Raw genomic sequence first — 25246 nt, 5'->3', positions numbered from 1 at the left:
TGAAATAATTAAAAACCATAATAATTGGAACAAGTTATTTTGATTATTTGATTATTTTCTTGACATTTGTTGGTTAGTTTATGAGACACTTAGTTGATAAAATCACTGCTCATAGGTAATTGACCATATTGATTTGCCTAGCTCTAACTGGGCTAACCATTTGGATCTTGACATCTCTCTCCCTCTTTAGAAGTGTTACAAGTACTGTGATGCTTGCATCTTGACTATGTTGATTTTAAACGAGGAAGATGAGAAATGAAACAGTTATAACATTTGATAGATTAAAATTAGAAGTTGATTTACATTTTTTTTATTGCTGGTGTAGTTTTCTCACTTCCTGATGGCTGAGTAGTAAATTTTAGGGCTTATAATGTTGTGCAGCTTTGCACTTAACAACAAACAAAGTATATCTCTATTTTACCAGAACTGAGACATGAATCTTCATTGTCAAATATTAATAATAAATAGAAATTAGGTTATTTAGTGCTTTAAAATAGTGCAATAATCTCTCTCTCTCTCTCATTTTTTCACACAAATCAATATTTTAGTAAAATGATTTCTACTTAAGGGCTAGTTGAAAGAATACAAACGACAGTTGAAAATTGGTAAAATAGACAACTTCCTTGGTAGTTAAGTGATGGTTAGTCTGCTACCATTATCTTCGTCAGTCCTGGTTGATTAACGTTATCTACCAAGCAAATTGTCCATTTTTTCAACATCTAAGTGTACATTGTCGACTCTGTTATTCAGTACATTAATTTTTTTTTGGGCAAATGCCTGGTAATTTATTTTGTAGTGAGCGATCTAATAGTTTTGGAAGTAGTTTCACATAGTTGGGTTGGGAAGGGCTACAACATGATTAACCTGGTAGTTTGATCAAAGTTACAATGTGCTCGTATTGTGATGTGATCACAGAATTTTAGCATCAGCTTTTTAAAGTGTGGATAGCTCAAGAAGGAAAAACAATTTTAGTATGTTTTGGTTATTGCATAAATATTTGTAAACAACAAAGAATAAATTGTTTAAATATCAGACATGATTTTTTTTACACATATTCTTTTGTTTTTTTATCTACAGAGCCCAGATAACATCATCTTTGTGATGGATGCTTCAATAGGTCAGGCTTGTGATGTTCAGGTGAGATTCTTTCTTGTACGACATATTCTATATTGACTTTTTATTGTGACTATTGTGCTGTTCTGTCAACAGACAAGAATCATATTTAAAGACTCCAGTTTTTCAATATATGTGATTCTTGTTCTAAGTGTAAATAGTGTAAAAAAGTGTAAATCTAGATGTAAAATTCTGAGAAGTTCAAAGACACTTGATAACTTAGGTGGTATAGAATATTTTTTTGTGAGAAAGACAGATGAATAAAACTCTATGGATATTTTAGCTAAAAACTAAAGAAGCATAATTTATATAGAGTTTGTAAAAAGTGGTAATAAGAGAGAAACTGGTGAAAACTTATCAGATGTCACAAAAAGTAAACATGCATTTCTCTAGAGTGCTGAGCTTTAAGGTCTCAAAAATATGAATAGTTTGGTGAGTAAAATATGTAATGAAATAGGCTATTAATTTTGAAAATGAGAAATTTAAAATGTTATTGAAGTATTCCAAGTAGTTACATAAATTATTCATAAATGATTACTTTAGTGTCATAAAAGAAAAAAAAAAGTTTCATGAATGTGATACTTACTGAATCCACAGATTCAGGATAGCTGAGTCTGGAAAGATCATGGAGTTTTACAAAGAAATCAATATCACCAAACCTGAAAAAATAATGCAAGAAAACTGTGCCCCCATCCACTCACACAATTTTATGTCAAAACTTGCATATGTTCATATACCACGCATAACTATCCCAGTTATTGATACATTTCACCACAATCTTTGTCAGCCACTTTAATCTATTTTATCTGGTGAAAATTATCTAATTTATTATATTTGATGATAGGTTAGATCAAGTTGCTAAGTTCCTATTTGAAGATCTTTTTTTGTAGTGTGTAGTGTGAAATACGTTTTTTGTAAATTTTCCATTACCTTTTTAACCAGATTATAAGGTAAAGTGATGTTAATTAGGTAATATTATGAGGAAAGGATTTATGATTGTATCATACACCCATGTATGCATTTCTAAAAATGTGTAATTTTTCCTGAAAACATAGGGAAAAGAAAAATTTGAAGTGTTTTCATCTTGAACATAGCTTGCTATTTTAAGATTAACAAAATCAGGAAAACAAGATAAAAACTGGCCAATGATATTTTGTTCAGTTTTTTTTTTTTTGTCTGATTAATTCTAAGCTAATTGTTCCTAATGAGAATTTTTCTGGAGATGTAAAATCTGAGATCTTAATTTTGATTTCTGCAGAAAAATTCCTCTTTCACAAGATAGTCACTTTTATAATTTCTAGAAATGTTTTCATTGTTCCAAATTGTGTCTGTTTTGTTTAAGTATAATTATTGATATTTAAACACCATAGATAATCAATATATCTGTGATTGAAACAACATATCATATTTCTTCAGTACTTATGTTTGTAGTGATGAACCTGCTAAAATTTTTCTTATACATAGTAACTACCAGTAATTGTGTTTGTTTTTTAGTTACTGCTTAATTTAAATGTGATTTGCAGGCACGAGCTTTTAAAGAGAAAGTAGATGTAGGAGCTGTGATTGTCACAAAATTAGATGGACATGCTAAAGGAGGTGGAGCTCTTAGTGCGTAAGTTTTCAGTTATATGTTTGTCTAGCTTCTTGAGAAGTAATTTATACAAAGTTCTAAAAGACTGTTATTTTACTTAAGATGTCTTTGCATGTTTGTTGTAAACTGTAAACAAATAAGGTAAGTAACATTTGTAAAAACAAATCAAGTTATGCTTGTGAAAAAAAAATATATTATTAGCAAAATGATCATCAGCATAAAATAATGTTCAAACATAAAATCAAGTACATCAGAGAAAGATCTGATCCTAAGTTTGGTCTACAAATCTGTGATAAGTGTGGAATTTTTTTGTATCTTTGTCATCCTATCCTGAGTTTTTATCTATTTTACTGATAGCAATATTCTGTATTTTTTGTGTTTTTTTTATCTTTTCATGTATTAACAAGTGAAATACTAAAGTTGACCTTTTGTTTAATAAATCTTGAAATATATTGCAAAATAAATTTGGAAGTATTGAAGTACTTTTTATAGAAGTGTAAACTCAGTGGTAATGAGAAGTTTTCTGTATATCCAAAATAGTTCTCACAATGTTACAAAAATTGTAAATAAATTTTATCTACTTAAATGCATCTGTTTTAAAACATTATCTTCTTATGGGGAACTTCTTAAAAATAAAATTTATTTTGTTAAATTACTAAACATTTATGTCATTATAAACTCTAGTTGAAAGAAAATGGCACATCTATTTTTGTATCTCACAGTACAGGGCACATGTTTTATCTTTTCCAGGGTAGCAGCAACAAACTGTAGTTGACAGAAAATGAAAAATCTGTTTCCAAAACATACATACCTCCGCTGACACTAATAGTTAGTACCATACCATTGTAAAAATGAAACATTAAAGTTGATGATGGTGAAATGGAACCAGGTATAGATATTAAATCAGAGCAGGAGAAAGACCAAGATTTGAAGCCAATAATTGATTTTCTAAAAGCAAGTGTTTTGCACCCTGCTTGGGAGAAGGTGTCTAGTCTAAGCCCTGTGACAAAGAACTATTGGTCACAATGGGACCAGTTGAAGTTTGAAGATGGTATTTTTCTCAGGAGATGGGAAACTGCAGATGGGAAAGTGACGACCTGGCAAATGGTTATACAGAGAAAGTTATGGGAAGTTGTGCTGCGTCAATCCCATGATAGTTTAACAGGAGGACATCTTGGAGTTAAGAAGATACTGAGTCACCTACGACAGAGATTTTACTGGATAGGTATGAGGCAAGATGTGGAAGAATGGTGCAGAACGTGCAGTACATGTTGTGCTAAAAGGGGACCCAAGCTTAAGTGACGTGCTCCAATGAAGTTATATCAAGTTGGCGCACCAATGGAAAGAGTAGCCATTGACATTACTGGTCCTCTGCCCCAAACTTGTGCTGGAAACAAGTACATTTGTGTGGTGATGGATTATTTCACCAAGTGGCCTGAGGCATATGCAATACCAAATCAGGATGGTACAACTGTAGCTTCGGCTATTAGTGATTTCTTCTTCAGATTTGGTATACCATATGAACTGCATTCAGATCAAGGCCGTAACTTCGAATCAGCTGTGTTCCAAGAATGCTAGAAGTTGTGTGGCATCCGAAAGACCAGGACAACGCCACTTCATCCACAGTCTGGTGGGATGGTAGAAAAGTACAACTGGACACTGGGACAGGAATTGGCAAAGTTTTGTAATAGCTGCCGAGATGACTGGAATGTCTTACTGTCGATGGCCTATAGAACAGCAGAGCATGAAGCCACTGGATACACTCCAGCAAAGTTGATGTTTGGTCAGGAACTTCGGTTGCCAGTGGATCTGTTAACAGGACGCCCACCTTACGAAGAGTTGCCTGAAAATGTGTCAGAGTTCGTGAAAGTGTTATCGGAGAGGGTGGACAATATTCACCATCAAGTGCATTCAAACTTGAAAACTTCTGCTGATTCGATGAATCTATGTTATGATAACAAGTCTACTGAAGTCAGCTTTGTACCAGGAGACAAAGTGTGGTTGTATAATCCCAGGAAAACCAAAGGGAAGTCTCCTAAGTTGTCTTCTCCATGGGAAGGCCCATATGACATAGTGGATCGTCTCTCAGACGTGACCTTCCAGATAAAATGTGGTCGGCAAGACTTTGGCGTTATCACGATCCAGGACATTTCAGTTGGGATGAAGTGAACAACAGAACAAAAGATGCCACTGAAGACGTGTCACCTGAAAAGGCCACTGTTGAAGAAGAAACTCTACTCAGTTTTGAGAAGGGAAACAGTGAAGCCCTTCATGAAGTTACTATCACCGATGTGACTATTACCGATAATAGGACATTTCCTGATGGAGCAGATGAATTTTACGTGAAGCAGAAGCCAACGAGACAAAGACCAGTACAGAAGAAGATACGTCCAGTAAAATTAAGAGACTTTGTTGAATTTTAATTTTGTGTTTGTATATTATGTACATTTAATTAAGTTATTGTTAATTATCTATTGGTTTAATGTAAGTGGCTATTGTTTGGGACGAACAATACTAAGGAAGGGGCAGTGTTACGACAGCGGAAGTCACGTGAACTAGTAACACGTAATGAGAGTCTAGAAGGATCATGTCTGTTCGTGGCAACTCTAGTCTTCTCTACGCGCCCTCTATTTTTTTTATATATATAAGCCGGCAAATGTAGTGACGGTATATAATAGATAATTGCAGACAGGCAGAGATAGAGACGGACAATTGAGTCAAGCGCAGTAGTAAGTAAAGTGCGTGAATCGTTCGTTGTCAATTATAGCATGTGTTTAATTTAAAGTGACTGTGCAAATTAAGTGTATTCCAAAGTTGTATTGAGAAAGAATAAAATAGTTTTATTTAAGAAAGGACTTGTATCACTGAAGTTTTTCGGAAAGAATTTCTACGGAAAATTAACCAACGACCAGAGACATAACACAGTGAAGCTCTAAATTGAATTAATTTCAGCTGAATATAAAACAAACTATTTAGAAAGAAAGGATTTATAATTTTGCTTACCAAACTGAAGGCTTCAGAGAGAACTAACTCGGAGATCATGATATTATATATTTGAAATCATATGAAATTTTTTTATAACAAGTATAATTAATTATGATAATACTCTACCAGCTTAGAAAAGGCATTCACCATAAACAACAACAACAAAAAAAAAACATTGTTGTAACAAACGGCTTATATAAATAGTGTTCCGATCACTAGTGTGTTTGTTGTGACCCAGCGTCTAGATGAGTTCTGTATTAAGCGAAACGCGTTGTCGGCAAAAGATTTGGCAGATAAAGTGCGGTTGAAATACCATTATACACTCTTCTTCTTCCTGAAAAACCCTAAGGTCCCGAATAAAGGATTTAATGGTAGAAATATAATAGGCCTAATAATGATGCTTTATGACAAGTATGATTAATTATAATAATGCTTCGTCAACTTTTTCATCATAAAAATAACTATCACTCATTATTATTATTCCTATTATTATTTTTGCTCACATGACGGCTTCAACTACTGCATTTTATTTAATTCACCGTCCTAACACACATTTTATTGTACCTTTTTCAAACTTTTATTCTTTTGTTGGATTAGATAGCATTGTTGATTGGTTACTCAACGCAAAGCTACACAATGCACCTTGTCCACCACAGGAGTTGAACCCTACATGTCTTTATGGTTTTAGGTCCAGAAACTTACTGTTGGCCTAACTGGAGTATTAAATAACAAAGTTAAGTATTATATATTTGGTCACGAATAATATTCGCATTCGTACAAGACGAATTTGGTTTGCAACACAAAAAATTTAGATTTTTTACATATTTTAAATAAAGCATTTTAAAGTTGTAGCAGTTTTTAAAAATTACTTCCTCTTTACATCCTACTGTAAATTTATACCACAGCTGATCAGTTTTCAACCTACTCCTCAGAAAAAACACACGAAAGGAATTTAAAACAATTTAAAGCTTTATTATACAATATTTCAGGTAATATTTTTACAGAGGGCAGCATTTAACAATTAAAACTCTTACATCATCAACGTGTTTCAGCACAAACTGAAGATTTGTTTTCAATATTCTTATATTTTGGGATTTTTCCGAATTTAAAAATGGTTTTAGCAGACCTCGGTAGAAAGATAACCTCAGCGTTGCGTTCACTGAGCAATGCAACTATTATAAACAAGGAGGTAAATTTCAAAATAAAAATAAAAGAATGTTAAAATTTGAAATCCACCCAAACTCCAGCAGACTTAAGTTAAGCCTTAACACCGACTCGTGATTTTGTCTCAATAATAATATTAATACAGAGCCATAGGAAGCGGTCAGGCCATGGCCTGACCAATTTTTCATGGCATGAATAGTTACAGCTCGTGTATTAAACTTGCTTATTTTAATGCAGTAATTGTAGTAAAAATGGCTTAAGAATCAATCTCGTAGCAATTTATTAACATTAAATTTTCACCCCCTCCCCACTACACGTGGCCTGACCACTCATTGCTCCTTACGACAATGTAATAATAAGCTAATTTTATATTTACTCTGCGACTACAGATACAGAACACTAAGTAGCAAATTGTACTACTAATACTACTATTATTTATAAATTATACTAAAAGCAGTACTATTACTGTATTTCTAGTTTTATTTTATTTGGGGAGTGGGATTCTGTCTGTGCATATTTATATCGAAATGGCTATTGACACTTATATTTATAAGAAAGTGGCTATTGATACCGCTAAGAAGGTAACAGTTAAAACAATGATAAAGCTTAACTCCTGGAAGTAAATATACACAAGTGTTACCACAACTGCATTATGCATGCTATTAATTATTACATCTACAACCAAAAAATAAAGAATTTCTTTTTAAGATGATCTAGACTAGTTTTATGTATCCTGAAAGATGAAAAGGCTGTCCCAGTGTGTATCTGTTGATATTTTTCCCTGCCACTGGTACTAATATCAATTGGATTATGATAATATAAATTGTCCATTTTGTGACAAATCACGTGAACTGTTGGGGTTAGTGAGGGGAGATGATGTAAACTGTTGATGTAGGTGTCAATAGCTTTTCTATAGCAGTGACTGCTACCAGTGAGTTGAAATAGTAATCAATGGCTTTTATTGCCACCTTTCTATTCTTAGTCTCACTAATGTTGCTGTCATTAGTGCCTAGTTAACTTATTTATTGAATAGTGAGCAGGTGCTAGAGGGTTTTAAGTTTGCTAATGTTACTCCTCTTCTTTTTTTTTAAAGGAAGTTATCATAATATTCTCAGTGATTATACTTTATAGGCCTATTAGTTTTACATCGGTGGTAGAAAAAGGTTTTGAAAATCTGATTAAAGATGCTTTGCAAAGTCAGTTGAAGTTTTAAATTTTTGTTGGATAGTCAAAATGGTTTCAGTAGGGGGAATTGTGCTTTACTAGTCTTTTAACATTCTTTCAGGGTGTTACTGGTTATGTAGGTGAAGATGTGGATTTGGTGTTTCTGGATTTTCAGAAAGTTTTACAAGGTGACTCATAAAACCTTATTAAACAGAATGATCCCCATATATTTTGGCTCATTGGAAAGAAAAGAATTAATTCCCAATTTGTTATAGTATTTCTGTAATGAAAAATATATTCCAGAGCAGCATATATGTGTTCAAACAGAGCAGTTAATTAACACTGAATGACACATTTAATGTATATCATTCAGTTACACTTGTTTTTCTTTATCCTAGTCAGAAATAATTATTTCAAAGTCTTTTAATATTTTTTCTTTAATATAAAAACAAACCATAACTCTCCATAATAACATGTATTTGCTTGGATAAGCATTTAAGTAATACTAAATGATGCATGATGTATAACAGTTGATTCCTCCCCCTTCCCTTACAATAACAAGATGCATAGTGTGTATTGATTTAGTTTAATAAGTGAATTACAATTTACGACATTTGGGATGCAAAACCACTTGTATGTTCTTGTATTATTATTATAGAAGACACTTAGACACATTAAGTCTTCACATATAGTTTACTTATATAAATATCTTGTTTGTTGACATATATATTTACCATGTGTGATTGATCCGGGTTTTCATTCATCAAGGCGGTACCAGTCTTGACATTCCTCATAGAAAAGAACCATTTTGTGTATTTAGGTTATTTTAAACATTTAACAGCCATGAAGCATATGAATCACATTGAGTTAAAGTACTCTAAAATTGCATTTAAGAGGAATATCACTGTGGATTACTAGCTAGCATGGGGGTTTCTGGAAGTGACAATAGAAGTCATACTTTGACGTAGCTGATATAAATCTTTCTTTGGTTTTGGGAAAGTTACATCTTCAGTGACTCTAGAATAATTGGGTAGTTCGCAGACTATCTATCTATACACAGTTGTCATGTTGTTAGAGAAAGACACAGCTTAGCCACTACATAATATATGTACATAGAGACAGACATGAAGATTGCAGTTCTAAGTGTCCATCTAAGATGAAGTACTGTATGGCACATGGATTTTCCAGTCGGTCATGAAACTTTGTATTCTCCACATCACCTTATTATAAAGACCACACATTAAATCCAAATAAAGAATCAGTTTTAATTTCATGGATATAATTATAATACCCCATGATTCCCACGTATTTGCAATGGAGTGATCCAAATATTCTTGCTCGTCACATCCATATTTGTGTTGTGTAATACACATTTAAATCTGTACAATCACACATTTCAATGGATTTCATCAAGTGAGTGGAAAAAAAATACATCCACATCATTCTTTGTAACATTCTTTGCTGATATTCTGGTTAAAAGAAACCCATTGATAAAGGTGTCAGTTAACTAACCTTTATCCAATAGGGACTTCATGTCTGTCAGATAATCATGATGTTTTCATATCCACAGCTTTACTTACTTACTTATTCCTTTTAGTTTCAGTTGGAATGTAGGGCCACAACTGTTCCAGGCCATCAGACTCAACTTTGGGCTGTCCTCCTTAGATGAGTCCATTAGAGTCCAGTGGCCTTGATATTCTCATTGATGTATCTCCTTCAGGTCATTTTTGGTCTCCCCTATTTCCTTTTTTCCTTTGGATTCCATTCCAGTGCCTGTTTTGTCACATTGCTATGAGGATTCCTGATGGATGTGTGACCAATCCATCCCTATTTTCTTTTCACAATTTCTTCTTGGACAGGCAGCTGATGTGTCTGCTCCCATAGGTCAGTGTTGGAGAGGAGGACATCATGCCATCTAGTGTGCAGGATGTTCAAGAGACTTGTTGACAAAGGTGTGAATCATGGCTGTGATAATCTTGGGGACTCTCCATGTTTCTGAGCTATAAAGGAGGACTGATTCCACATTGATGTTCACCAGTATGACTGATCTTCTGGAAGAGAGATGGTAAGATCCATGTAGGTTCTATAGAATTGAAGGCAAATTTGGTTTTGTTGACTCATGAGCTGATATCTTTGTCTGTGCCTCTGTCCTTTGAGATGACACTTCTGAGGTACACAAACTGTAAAACTGCACTGTAGTCTCCAATGAGTAGGTTAATGCAGTTGTTTTCAGTATTTCATTCTGACATGGTATCTTCTTTCCTGACTTGAACCATTTAAATTGTAAATTTTCTTGTGCTAGCTTCATTCTTGCATTCAGTAGTTTTCAGGCATGTGTGAGTACTGTTGCATGAGCAGTTCTCCTGGGGAAAGAGCCTCACTACAAAACCTTTGTCTATAGCAGAGATGGCTGATATGGGTATTAAAACAATTTTTTTTTAAACACAATACAAGTAACAACATTTCAATCTACTTAGATTAAGAGCCTGGTGATGACCTAAGCAGGTTAAAACATTGTTACTTGTATTGTGTTTTTAAATAAAATTTTTTTATTACCTACATAAGCCATCTCTGCTATAAATTTACTTCAAATGGGTTACTCAACATCATGAATAATCATTGTTGGATGAGTACATGAAGGGACACTCGATTGTTTTGTACAACAATTACTGCCAATCCTTTTAAAGTTTTTATCTGCCGTCTGGCACAGTTTGTTTGGTGTCTGTTGTTGACATTCACTTCATGTTTTCCAGGACTTTCATTATGTTATAAGGTGCCACATTGCCCATGGCTGCCACTTGGTCATCTTTTTTTTTTTTTTTGGGGGGGGGGGGGGTTTGGTCATTGCCAGAAAAATAGTTCAACCTGCCAGTTCTTTTATGTGGGTCTAAAGATTTGCTATGTTATCATATTACAAGGGGATATTTAATGTTAAATCTTTCTGTATCCAGCTGAAGATCATTGCTGCAGTGTTGCCACTTGCCCAGTTCAAGCATTAAATCAAAACAGCTGAAAATACAGCAGCTGTTTGTCTCCCAACCAAACTTCAAGCACATCACGCATGTCACATTCAAGTACATAGTTACTTTTTGTGTGTGTGTGGCAGTTTTATTTTATTTAAAAGATGGCTGTAATGTTTTCTATGAAGAAATCAACAATTCATCTCCATCTTGGAGTCTTTTAAGTGGTAGTTGCCAATTCCACAGCATCCTCTCTGCACCTCTTTTTAGATAAAGTGTTTGCAAAAATAGAATGTATGATCAGTTGTGTATTCATGGCACCTTCCTTCCATTTTGTGAATCATTTTAACACAGCATTAATATTTTCTCATACATTGGTTGTGACTCAGTGGTGATTTTGAAAATACTCAATTTAAGGCTGTTAAACTTAAATCATTTATGTCACAACTAATGTAAATAATAAACTAATTGACATTAGGGTTTCTGATAATTATTTTCAATTACTCTGACTGTCCAAATCTCTTGGGAATAAATGATTAGTTGATTGTAATCAGTTAATAAGTCTCATGATTCAGCAATTATCAAATTCCATTAATTGCTCAGCTGTACATATGAAATGTGTCAATTAGTGTTGATCAACTGTCCTGTTTGTAGAAAAAATATATATACCAGTCTAGTAAATATCTCTGATTATTGTACAGGGACAGTTGGAGTGATATAGTGACATACAACATGTTGATGCGTAATGCTATTTAAGTGATCCATATGGGCAATAACATGCTTGTTTGGCTTTTATACATGCCAAATTATGGCATATGGCATTTTCTAATACATTTTTAGTATTTTTTCTTAAATGCAAACTTATGCATATGTTCCAGAAAATAAGTATCGCATAAATATAATTATATTAAACTTTTAAGTGAATTGTATGATTGGAATGATGTATTGTATGAGTACTTGGAATTCCAGTTGATATCATGTTACATTTTTTAGAAAATTATGAAATATATGAAAAACACTTTGGAAAAGGCCATTTAACCTCATATTGGTTATTAAGGAGCATAACCTTCCTTGTGAAGATTACTATTGGTTTTATCACAAGAAATATGAATGAAGTTATGTATTTAATGTTAATTATTTTAGTCACCAAAAGTAAGTGAAACAATGAAACTAATAGGCCTAACAACAGTGTTAAAAATCACAACAGACTGCAGATGCCAACATGTTTTTACATATGTTGTAATTAGTCTACTGCAGATTTCAAATAAGAGATACATAAAATAACATTTTTGAGTCTATTGTTTTCTGTCACTTTCCAGGAAGTTTTTCATTCAATATCAGAACTCATCATTGGGGCTTGACATGTTTAAAAGACTTCAAAATGCTGTTTTATATACACAGTACAAAACATTTAATTTTACAGTTTTAAACATTAAAAACTGGTGAAGAATTAAACTAATAAGCCTGATAATACTGTTAAAAAGCACATAATAGATTTGAAATTAGAAACAAGGAAAAATAGCTTTGAAATTTATTTTTTGTCTGTCACAAGTCAGTGCCAAGGAAGTCTCGTTCAATACCAGAACTTGTTAGCTGTGAATGTGATTGTTTTACTTCTTCAGTCTCATGAATTTCTATGAGCTTTTATTTTAATGCAGAATTTTTGCATACAACATACTTGCATTCAATTGTTGGAGGTGGACTGTACTCTATACGATGAATCAGCTGTCAAAGGGTTAATATATATTTTTTGTGCATCTATTTTTGTTGATGTAACTGTAGAAAGATATGCCACAGTTATTAGAATTTCTGTTACAGCAAAAAGGACTGGTAATGTTAGTGCTGAAAAGTGTGTATCAGAGTTAGTATTCAAGTAGCATCTCATTGGAATACATAGAAAAAAGGAATTTTTTGATGCCAATTTTAGGTCAACAAGTTTGGTGGAAACAAAATGGCATAATTTTGCATATGCAAATAAGATTAGTATTGAAAGTTATTTTAGCATATTTGACCACTATGATTATAAGAGACTTTAACCTAGATTCTATCTATTTGAATATTTTGACTAGTTACTTTATAATTTCTGGAAATAAAAATTTACTATTAAAAAAGTGAAAGAATTCTAGAATTTCATCACTGTTTACACATTTACCTTAAAGCTAAATCCACAATTTTTAGATTTCAAATTAGTGTTTAATGGAAAACAGTACTTTGTGACTCATAAAATTATCTGAGCAATACAAGTTAAGATGTTGAAATATGGGAGCCGGAGGTTAAGAAACTATGTGACCATAATGAGGCAAAAGGTATAGTATTGTAAATGTAAATTAGACTATTCTTGTATATAACTTTGTTTTATTTTTTACATCTATTCAGTGATGCAAGAAATAAAGTTTGTTTTATCTGGGAATACCTTTGAGGTCATAAGGTCACTGAGTGTATTTTTATGCTTGTCTTTTTTTTTAGTTGTTTTTTGTCTGTTTTTGTAATATAAAAATAATCTACCTATTGACCTTGTTTATGGCTAACATATAAACTATCTATCATTATTTTTCATAGAAATAAAAACTGTAGTTGGTTACTATAAACAATGGGAAGAAATTATAGTTTGCTCTTTTGTTTTTCCAGGTGTTAGATTCAATGTTAAAGGAAATATGTGCAGCTCTTCTGGAGGGTGATGTTAACATTAAACTAGTGAAACAGTTGAGGGAAAATGTACGGTGAGTTCTATTTTTTTTTTATATATAAATTTCTGTAATTTATTGCTTAAATCTTGTCCATCATTACAAATACTTTTTTAAAATATATGCTAATTACATAGACATTGTATTTGCTATTGTATTAGGAAATATACAAAGTTTACAAATTCCATAAGTTAACAATTGAATCATAAAGATGCTGACAAAATTTCAATAATTTAACTATTTGATCTGACTGTTTTTCTGTTCAAATGTTTTGTATCATTACATCCATATTTAAAACATATTTATTACATACATTGTGCTTGCCTCTGTATTATAAGATATTCAGAGTACCAATTCAGGGTTTTTTACTTGGTAAGCACTTTATTTACTGCTTAATAATGTACAAGTTTTTATAATATTAATTGTAGTTTTCTCAATTTCCGAAAAGTAAATCTTGAAATAAACTTTTTATAAAATTTGATGCCTTAATATGATAATCTTCATAAAAACTGTATTTACATTAATACTTGAATAAGATGATCCGGTCTTATATAAATGTCAAATATAAATAAGTAAATAATATTTTGTAAAAACAAATTCAGTTTGCTACATAACTTTTATAGAGTTTGAGTATATCATGCTTAATGTTTTTTTCCCTTATTAAAAAGTATCAAATGTTGTGATACAAAATTCTTTAATAATTCCAGTATGTATATAGGTATGTACAGATAGACAGAAAGATATTAAGAATAACATTTGTAATTCAGTTTATTAAATCTTCTGGCTTTATTCCAAGTATACTTTTGTCAAGTATTATACTGTTCATGGCTGTTAACTTATAACTTTGAATGTGTATGATTTCAGCAGCAGAAAAAATGCCACAGAAATAAACAAACAAAAAAAAAAACAAGTTGTTGTAATGTTTTTTTTTTTGTAGGATTATTGATTGAGTTTTTAGGTTTATAACTTTCCAGATCAGTCATTGATTTTGATGACATGGCTGGGGGATTGAATAAACGAAGAATAATACAGTCAGCAGTTTTTAAGGAACTAATAAAGGTGAGACTGTGGTATATTATGTATCAGTTAAAACATTTTTGTTACTTCCAAATTTACTACAATGTTTGGAGTGGCTCTTTTATCGTGGTATGTAGCTTAAATTGATTATTTGCTTAACATAGTGGTAAAAAGTGAATGAAAAGATACAAAATTTGAATCTGTAAGTGAATTAATAGGTTTTAGTTTAAAAGTTAATATCTGCAAAATCACATTATGGACAACTTTTGCAATCATTGAATGTTTTTTCTATGTAAAAAAAGTAAAATTTTACCAAATAATTAAATTTTTACAAAAAATGTATTACTTATCATGTTTTTCTGAAACTGAAAAATGGGCATACTCAAATATAGGAGAGAGAGAGAAAAGAGTTTGTCATTGAGTGTTAAATATACAAGTCAGCTAATTAAAATTTTCTCACATTTTTTTTTTTATAACTTAATTTATAATATTGCTTTGCAGTTATTGATGTGGTTACTGATATAGCATAATTGTTCGGGATTTTGGGGGGAATAATGATGATGGTACCAAATAATTTTTTACAAGAGGTACTGGGCAGGGCCTTGCTCTATTAATCTGGATTTTGTTCTGATCAGTTATCCGTTTAACCTAAATATCTCACATATTAAAAATAAAAACTGATAAATGTTACTGTTGACAGATATCTGACGTGTGTTCACACCTGATTATAATTCTTTGTGCTTTCATACATGTAAATCTTACTGTTGACAGATAACTGATTTGTGTGAACATTCTGAGTTCACACCTGATTATAATTCTTTGTGATTTAGTATGTGTAAAAAGCTAAGATTCAAGTGTACTATGTTCATCTAATGCAGATGAAGACCTGCTCTAACAGATTGTAAAGCCTTTCAGAAACATGTTTTAAAAATGGGTAGATGAAGTTTATTAACACTTTTTAGATAAATTATATTCTTCAGCAAAGTGACAGTCGGGCACATTATAAAACTTATAGTTAAGCACACTATAAAAGTGACAATCCATCCTCTGTTGTATTTAGAGTAGCCATGTATATGTAATAGCTCCTGGTTTTCTTCCCTCTGAATTGCAGTTCTAAATTAGAGACCACTATACCTTAACCTTAGGTCTCTTACCTGATCATTTAGCTCCAAAAATGTATGAAAAATTTAAATTTCATAAAATCAGGATTTATGTTTTAAAATATTTTGATACATTTTTATATAACCAAAGTAAAAGAATAAATCAGGTGAATTTGTAACTTATTTACAGAGGAAATTTTGATGTTCTTCTTATTAGCTTGTTGATCCTGGTGTCAAGGCTTATCAACCTACCAAAGGCAAGTCCAACATTATCATGTTTGTTGGTCTACAGGGGAGTGGTAAAACTACCACATGTACCAAGGTATAACATTTTTTTCAAGTTTTAGTTGATTTATATATGAAGTAATCTTTTAATTTTTTTCATCCAATGTTTATAAGTGTGTTTCATCCATAGGAAAAAAAAAGATATATTAGAATGTATCTTTTAACTGACAATTCACCTGGACAAGGTGGTTCAACCAAGCATATTATTTTGTCACATTAATTTACAACTTTCACTACTTGGTGAAAACATGAGTAAATGTGGAAAACTTTATTCCTGCATGCACATCTAACCTTGTGACAATGTTTGAAATATGTACTCTCCATGTAGAAGTTGCTTTATACCAAAATGTATGTAAAATAATGAATATTTTGAAAAAAATTGTAGGATATTCTTGACCTTTAGTCTGTACTTTAATGTGAATTTTTCATCCATTTCTTATAAAAGTAACCATAGCCCTGTTTTGTGAAAACTATTCCCATTACAAATACCTTGAAATAGAAATGCATTTATCCTGTAGTTTTATGTAAGCACTTCGTCCATTTTTTACAAAGGTATCTATAGTTGCTGTTTTGTTCCAGGAGTAAACTAATACCAATTACAAATACCTTTAGTCTGTAGTTTTATGTAAGCACTTCGTCCATTTTTTACAAAGGTATCTATAGTTGCTGTTTTGTTCCAGGAGTAAACTAATACCAATTACAAATACCTTTAGTCTGTACTCTAATGTGAACACTTCGTCCATTTTTTACAAAGGTATCTATAGTTGCTGTTTTGTTCCAGGAGTAAACTAATACCAATTACAAATACCTTTAGTCTGTACTTTAATGTGAACACTTCGTCCATTTTTTACAAAGGTATCTATAGTTGCTGTTTTGTTCCAGGAGTAAACTAATACCAATTACAAATACCTTTAGTCTGTACTTTAATGTTAACACTTCGTCCATTTCTTATGTTAGTATTTAGATTCAAAAACATACATACCTCTGCTGACACTCATAGCTATAGCTATTTCTCAATCTTCATCTTTTTCATCTAAACATCGTGTTTGCATGCTCCAGTCTTTATACCCCACTGGACAGCCATCGTAAATATCTAATTTACAAAACTTTATACCGGCCCTCGCATGCCTTCTATGCAGGTACTGTATATAAGCACTGTATGCTGACAATATAATCACTTTTTCTTGATAAAGCACTAGTGCTAGGAGTTGTGATTTGTGGTTGACATTTTCTTTTAAAACATTTTGACAGTAGTCTGGTGGTGGTGTTTTTTTTCCCCATTGCCAATATTTTGTTGGTTTTCTTTTGCGGTTTAAAAAAAAAAAATGCGGTTATGAATTCCTCTATAATGGTTTCTGGCACGGGGGTTAACCAGACCTCGTCCATTCTTCCTTTGTTGTCTGGTGGTAGTTGGCAGTCGGGGGCACTCTCAATGAAGGCTGTCCGTGACCTGAATCGAGATGAGTTGGAGTCCTTCATGTAGCCTGGGGTCTTTTTCCCTGGGGTTTCAGAGTTGACTTTTCCTCATGAGCCTGAATATACTGGGGAGAATTTAGATACTGTTTTCTGCTCCTTCTTTCACTAGAGCTGCCTCTACTGTGGGCTCATCTGATCAGCCAACTTCTACTTCTTTTCTGCAGTTAGTTATGAAAGTTTGTGAAGCTTTTGAGTCTACCCTGCCTTGTTGTCAGATAGATCTTGAGGGCGGGGGGGGGGGATTATTTACTTTTTTCCTACTTCTCCTGATATTGTTGTGTATGCTGGGATATTTGCAATGCAATTACAAGAGAGTATTGCTATGCCTTGCTCCTCTCGTTTATCAGAACAACATGCCCTGGCTTTAGTATATTTGGACACTCAATAGATTCATTTAACTCTTACTACTGTATTCTGGTACTCCTCTTCGTGATTTCCGGGAGTCGTCCCTTTCTCGGCCATACTAGTTTGTTGGAGTCCCTGAAACTTTCAAAGCCCAATTTTATACGGCATATCTACAGTTTATTGTCATTGACTCCAACGGGTAATTCTGGAGGATCGAGGTAAGTATGTTTGGAAATACATTTTCAGATTAGGAAAATGATAACTTTTCTGTTGAGTACCAGAAATAAATCACTACCATTACAAATTCTTTGAAATTGAAATAGCTGAATACTGTTCTGCTGTTAAGGATAGATTGTTCATATTTGAAGACCAAGTGAAATTTTTTGTGAATTGTTAAATGAAAAATACACATTTTATTTTGTAAAATAGCTAATATACCTTTTTCAAAAAAAGAAATTAAAATAAAGATTATGAATGAAAATAATTACCAACAATTTTCATTGTAACAGCTAGCATACTACTATCAGAAGAAAGGTTGGAAGACAAGTCTGGTGTGTGCTGACACATTTCGAGCTGGTGCCTTTGATCAGTTAAAACAGAATGCTACAAAAGCAAGGATTCCCTTTTATGGAAGGTAAGGTTGGGCTTATTTTAATAAGCAGACTTCTATAAAGAGATGAGCATATTGTTATTGCTAAGTTTCATGTACATGTTTGTAACACTCATATATTTATGATTATTCCTGGCCTATTGTGAAGACATGAATGAGGTTTTTATAGTTTTTTTATTCTGTTTGCTGTTAACAGTTTTAAGAATAGTTAAGAAGAATTAATGTAATTGGGACCTACACAAGATTTCTTTTTCTTATTTTAATAATTTGTAAGGAAATAATGTCCTTTCTGAGTCCCAAGTAAGTTCATTTTTCGTTACTATTCTGGAACATTTTTAGTATTGTCAATGACAGATTTAGATTTCTTGAATGATGTCTAGAATATTTGGCTCCAGATGTAAAAAAAAAAAAAAAAAGTTGGTAGGGATGTGTAAAACCAGGTGGGTAGTACGTCATATGTGTTATGAAACTTGACCTAGATATCCATCACGCTTACAAAATGATAGACCAAACACTTGAGCAAATAATTACATTGAGAAATGACGCATTTAGTGTATGGTTTGATGATGCAGTGTGACTGGGAACACTGGTTGGCACTAATATTTCATTGCCAAGGACACCAAAATCTATCAGGAAAATCCATTATTCAAATACACCAAGCATTTTTGTCAAGAAATATTACCTGAGAAATGCTGCCATCCCTTTCTGTGACCATTTATGTACAGAGATGAAACATCAATTTAACACAGAAAGTCAACATGATGAAGAAATTCTTGCTCTCCTTCCTGAAGTAATTGCAGATACCGAGGACAGTCTTTTGCAGCAAATAGTCGATGGGCTTATGTTCTGGGACCAAGACTTGCCTCAGCCATCATCACTATGAGCAGAAGTAAAGGAATGGAAGAAATATTGGAAAGGGAAGGACATCAAACTACATAGAGTCAAGACATTCCTAAGAAGCAGCACGGGTGAAGAACGACTTGCTGGATTCACCCTATTAAGTATGAATAATGTGATGAACATTGATTTAGAAGTAATATGCCAAATATTTATTAATAAGCACAAATTCTTTGGGTGCTTTTTTGTATATATATATAATGGATTATGTAAATATGATTCACAAAATCATTGTGTTAAAATCTATGAAAGATCTTTATAAATATTGATTTGATTTTCTCTCACCATTAATGGGATTTAATATGTCTTAATTCATGTGATTTTGTGCTCATATATGTTTCAATGTACCAGTTATTTTTTGTTTAACAAATCATTTAGTTGAAATAAATGTAAAATGCATTGATATTTTTGTTTTATTAATGACATGAAGATATCACTATCTTTGTGACAAAATTAAATAAAACTGGTGAATGGTTGTTTTACTATCATCTTATAATAGCAATTATAAGTTAACAAGTTTTGGAACTCCCCTCTTTAAGAAAATCCTAGATCTGCCCCTCTTTGATATGTGTTATTTTATTAGTAAAACACAATATGTGACTTGTTATGACTTTTTTATTCTTATGCAAATAATGTTTCCTCTAGATGTGTTCAGTTCTTAATTTGATATTCATCAGACATAGGAATTTCATGTTGGCTGATTAGTTTGCGACTAGAAGTGATCTACATAAAATCTATATGTTCATTTTGTATTTTTGTCTCAGTTATACAGAGGTAGATCCAGTTGTTATAGCTCAGGATGGAGTAGAAAAGTTTAAAAATGAGGGGTTTGAAATTATAATAGTTGACACCAGTGGTCGTCACAAACAAGAAGATTCTTTGTTTGAGGAAATGCTACAAGTGTCTATTGCTGTGGTAAGTGTTTACATCTAAACCTTCTCATTCCTTAAAAATGTTACAAGTGTCTGTGGATGGTTAACTGCACTTTGTGAGAACAATATACTGTCATATCACCACAGATGTGAGCCATGATGTAAAGGGTAACATATTTAACATGAATATACTCTGCTCACAAGATTAGCTATTCCTGTTCATTACTGCCCTCTATATGCAAACTTTTTTAATAATGAAGATGAAAACTGTTTTATCAACCATCTTCATCTTCATTATTAAACCTCGGTTTCCCCATCATGAATTCATTCCTGCAAACTTTTTTATTACGCATGCCACAAGCCTTCCACCACCCCGATTAGAATCAAATGATTCCAACGTGTCTCTCATGCAAATCATCATGCGCCACTTCTCCACCAATAGGAGAATAGTACACTCATGTGACTCCCTCTATGCGCCTCTACCAAACTATCACTTTTAGTTTGGCAGTGCTTGCACTCAGATGTCTTTCTTTTTTCATCTTGATTAGTGTTTATGATTGAATTAGTTCTCAAAATTAGTTCAGTTTTTTTTTAAAGCATTCAGGTTCAATTACCCTTGTTCTAGTCACATTTATTTCTTACTTCAAATGGTACTGTCGACTGATACAATATTAATTCCGAAGTTAATGTCACCAATTAGGGTATCTCACATTCGACAGGGTCTTTACCACAGAGTTCAGGTGCTGATGACCTGTCGGGAGATTTATCTGTGTTTATTCGCAGGGAGATAGAACGTTATATGGGTCAACCTCTATCTCCAGACAATGCCCTACTTCCTCCTGAACCTGTGGAACCTGGACAGCTGATGACGACTTTGATTGCCTGTTTCCACCTCTGGAATCAGCTGTGCCTTTCCATACCCTTCCCGAGGATTCTGTTTGGCCTTCCACAGTTTTTTCTGACTTTATTTCTCAGGTACGTGATGTTTTATCCATTTCTCCCATATCTTATGATCCACGTCCTTGATTCTTGGATGAATGTATTTTCCAACCCTATTTGGCTTTCCTCGTGCCCTGACATTTGGGTTCATATTCACCTTTCAATTGGGTGATGGCGTTAGTATGCCTTGTCTCCCATGGTCTTCGGATCATTCTGCCCTCGCATATCATAGGGCTGACTGTCCATATCTCAACCAACAACTGTTGGGTTAGGTTTTACCTGTTTGGGGGGCAGGCCCCGAATCTCCCATTAGTCTCATCCATGCCCAATTTTCTCACCTTCATCTAACCTTCATGACTCTTTTGCAGTACATTTCCACAACCCATCTCCTGTCTGAGGCTGTTCACAGAAATCCTGAGGGATTTTCTGGGAACATCCTCTCTCTCCTTGCCTCCACGTTGGCTCATTTGTTATCTTTGGCTCTGGCTTTATAAACGTGGTTTATCTGTTGTTGGAACCTTTTAGGTCGTGATGCTGTTTTATCGAGAACCTGTTTACTGCTCCTTATCACCCACCAGGCTATGGAACCTGTTCCAAACCATTCACTGATGTTTCACTCCTGTCTGTTTGTTGTTCCCAAAAAGACTGGGGACTGGAGTCCTGTCATCGATCTGTCTCACCTGTTTTACCCTGCTTGAGGCTGCTGTTGCACTGAGGGGCTCTAGTCAGATTGGATTTGGTTTGATGTGAACCACCACATTGGCGCATCTCTTCATACCTTCATTCAAATGTTGGGTTCCCGGATGTATGGTTGGTTGTGGACTTGTACACATGCCTCATTTAGTAGATTGGTTTGATAGTATGTAATTCTATTCAACATGAGGTGAAGACTGTGTTGACCCTCCTCCTACCATGAGTTGGAGGTTCTGTTCCTGATATTGCTTGGTTTTGGACTGGAGTTTACCAGCCACATATAGCCGTTGCACCCTAGCCACTCTACACCTTCGAGCACATCCATTTTAGCATTCCCCAATTCCTGTCTGTAGATGGTTTTTCTAGTCTTTCTTCACTGTGTATTATGGTTTGAATTTGAACCCACCCAGTTTTTCTCTCCCTTTTGGTTGTGCTCCTCCCACTTTCTGCCTCCATATGTGACACCTATTTCCACACTGGGCATAGAGTATACCTGGTACAGAAATGGTGTGGTCTACCATGTATATTCGTCAAGGAATACTTATTTCTATCACTTGCATCGGTACCTCTCGTTATTCAATGTGGGATTCTAGCTATACATGTGAGATGAGGTAATGTATTGTATGAGAAGTTATTATTTTTCTATATTTAAAATATATTTCTGATAGGTACTTACCCCTCTCATACTTCCCACCCTTCCTCCCCATTGAAAATTGGTGCTTTCGTTTGTGTCTAATAGCGAAGTGATAGTTCAGCAGAATCGAATAGAGGGAGTCACATGCATCACGAGGATGAGTTACACTCCTGTTGGTGGAGAGCTGTCCCACGGTGATTTTCATTCGAGATGTGTTTGAATCATTTTGATCGTGGAATATGTGGGAGTTCAAGGCTTGTGGCATGCAAAAAAATTTTTGCATATAGAGGGCAACACTGAAGAAGAATAGCGATACATGTGAGAGAAGGTAGGTACGTATCGGTAACATATTTTCAGTATGGGAAAATAATAAGCTCCACAAATATTATATACACACACCACTATTATATGAGGCCTTATTGTATTTCTGTTGTGTATTGACCCCACCTTCGGGTTTATATCACAGATTATATTTTCAGTTTTACCTTTTTTGAAAATATATTAAATCTATAATATTTTCATTTTCCAGACCTGTTATTCCAGAAAATTCATTATTATTTATAAGCATGTTTTTATGACAGTGTTGGGACCTTAAGTGTTATATCTATAATAACACAGTTACCCATGTGCATTGTAACAAATGAAAGGAAATGAATAGTAATAACTGATTTTTGTTTATTAGGCAAACACATATTTAGCCAAAGTAAAAACTTAGTACTTTGGATATCCTTCAAGTAACGTAAATGTTAGGTCAAACAACTTAAAAATTAGAATAACATCAATTTATTTTGCAAAATATAAACCTTTCATAGCTATAATTATCTTACATAGTTTGAAAACCTTTGAAGAATAAGAATAAAACTTGAAAGTCTAGTAACAACAGTGTTTTACTTCTTCATACTACCTGCAGGTCAGCTTTCAGAGAAGTTTGAGGGACTTTGCTGGCACTGTAATAAATCTGGGCACAAGAGAGCCCAATGCCGTCAACTTCAACACGGGGGAAATGCCACAGCAGGAAAGGCTGCTACCCAGAAAGGCTGTTGGAACTGTGGAGAGCAAGGACATGTGAGGCGCCAGTGTAAGAAGAATACCACCAATAAGTCAGCCTTAAGGAAACCAGTAGTGGTTCATGTTGATGGACGCCTACCAACCCCAGTTGTGAAAGTCCCAACATCTAAGTGTAAAATGCCAAGCACACATAGTGTCTACGTGACAGGAAACCTGGATGGCCAAAAGTGCAACTTTGTCATAGATTCTGCATCTCAGCAAACCTTTGTGAGTATCAAGATGCTGGATCACAAAAGAGTACCAGAAGCCATACAGAAGCTTTATGGTGTGACAGGACATTCTGCAAGATTATGGGGACCAGTGTGGGTAACTATTGAGCTCATGGGAATAAAGAACAGACACAATATATACTTGGCTGACATTGAAGACGAATGCATATACCGAGGAAGTTTGTAATTAATTTTGATAAAATGCCGTTTGGGACCAAATTCCGGTAACTGTTAGAAGAAAGGTTGAAATAACTAGGTGTCATCGAGCTGAAGTCAAAGTGACTGAAGGTTTTCTGGCCTTGAATCCAGATGACTGTACCAACCTTGGTACCTCTGTGCTGGACTTAACGTAGGATTCAGATTCAAGAGCTGTAGCCATTGCATCCTGCATGGTAGAGGGGTGTGCTTGCTTCACTTGTATCTTTAGTTGTGGAGTGTCTATGAACTGATCCCTCAGCAACAACTTGAGGAGATCGGGTGGTGCAGTTGGTTAGGCCTTGTGTGCCATGTTTTCCAAGTCCTGTGCCAGCTCTTGCAGGCTCTCCCCTTTAGCACGGACTCTCGTCCTAAACCTAGCCCTGTAGACTTCTGACTGATTTTGGGTTCCGTACCTCAGTTCTAGAGCCGCTACCAGTGCTCTATAGTTGTGTCTGTCGTCTGCTGACAACTGTCCAAGTATTTCCAGTGGTTGTCCCTTCAAGCTCGTTGCCAGATATAATATACTGCTTTCTGCTCCTCTGTCCACCCATTCATTTCTGCCAGTAGCTCAAATTGTGCTCTATATGCTTCCCACGGTGCCTTCCCATCGAATTCCTGTGGCTTCCTTCGTACTGGATCACCCCTATTGCTGACATTCATATCTGGGATGTGACTTCTAACAGGACTGAAGATGTCTGCATTAGGGTTTAGCTGCGGGGTCTGGAAGGGGCTTGCCATTGTCTGGGGTTGATTAAGTCGATGGTTAATGTATCCTCTTTGTGTAAAATACAATAAATCATCCCTTAATGTATCTAATTCGCTTTAAAATTTAATAATGTTTTCCATTTGTACTTCTTTTTCCTTTCTTGTTCCAGTTGCCACTACTGTAGTCCCTCTTCTTGTTTATGTTCTTTCACCTCCAATAGCTGTTGTAATCTCTCTTCTTGTTTCTTTTCTTTCCCTCCAACAACTGCTGTAATCTCTCTTCTCGTTTCTTTTCTTTTCTTCCAACAACTGCTGTAATTTATCTTCTTGTTTCTTTTGCTGTTCTTCTATTGCTGCCATCAAATCTGCTAAGCTGTAGTTTGATTTGCCGCCTCTCGTTTCCATCTTCTTCTTCTTTTTTTTATTTTCTGTCCCACTCTCTGACACCAATTTGTTACGTCTCTGGTCGTTAGTTAATTTCGCGCAAATTTTGTTCCGACGAAACTTTAGCGACACAAGTCCTTTCTTAAATAAAAC

The 25246-nt window shown here is 34.0% G+C and overlaps 1 protein-coding gene and 1 long non-coding RNA gene across 2 annotated transcripts in view; both read left to right on the top strand.

The window, feature by feature from the left end:
• Window positions 1-1076: 1076 nt before the first annotated feature.
• LOC111085588 lies at window positions 1077-3466 on the top strand. Its single transcript, XR_002610393.1, has 3 exons — window positions 1077-1137; window positions 2637-2725; window positions 3455-3466. It is a non-coding gene; the product is annotated as an uncharacterized LOC111085588 (long non-coding RNA).
• A 3262-nt stretch (window positions 3467-6728) lies between these two features.
• Window positions 6729-25246, top strand: part of LOC106458592 (signal recognition particle 54 kDa protein-like) — a 35193-nt gene continuing 16675 nt past the window's right edge. The window contains exons 1-7 of the mRNA XM_013918113.2: window positions 6729-6878; window positions 13606-13697; window positions 14636-14720; window positions 15996-16100; window positions 18394-18518; window positions 20156-20306; window positions 20964-21147. Of these exons, the coding sequence (XP_013773567.2) occupies window positions 6801-6878; window positions 13606-13697; window positions 14636-14720; window positions 15996-16100; window positions 18394-18518; window positions 20156-20306; window positions 20964-21147 (820 nt within the window). The 5' untranslated portion in view covers window positions 6729-6800. The remainder of the gene's footprint in view (window positions 6879-13605; window positions 13698-14635; window positions 14721-15995; window positions 16101-18393; window positions 18519-20155; window positions 20307-20963; window positions 21148-25246) is intronic.

This window comes from Limulus polyphemus, unplaced genomic scaffold, assembly GCF_000517525.1.
Source record: "Limulus polyphemus unplaced genomic scaffold, Limulus_polyphemus-2.1.2 Scaffold489, whole genome shotgun sequence".
In the NCBI taxonomy this organism is placed as follows: Eukaryota; Metazoa; Arthropoda; class Merostomata; order Xiphosura; family Limulidae; genus Limulus; species Limulus polyphemus.
This window is presented reverse-complemented; position numbering and strand designations above follow the sequence as displayed.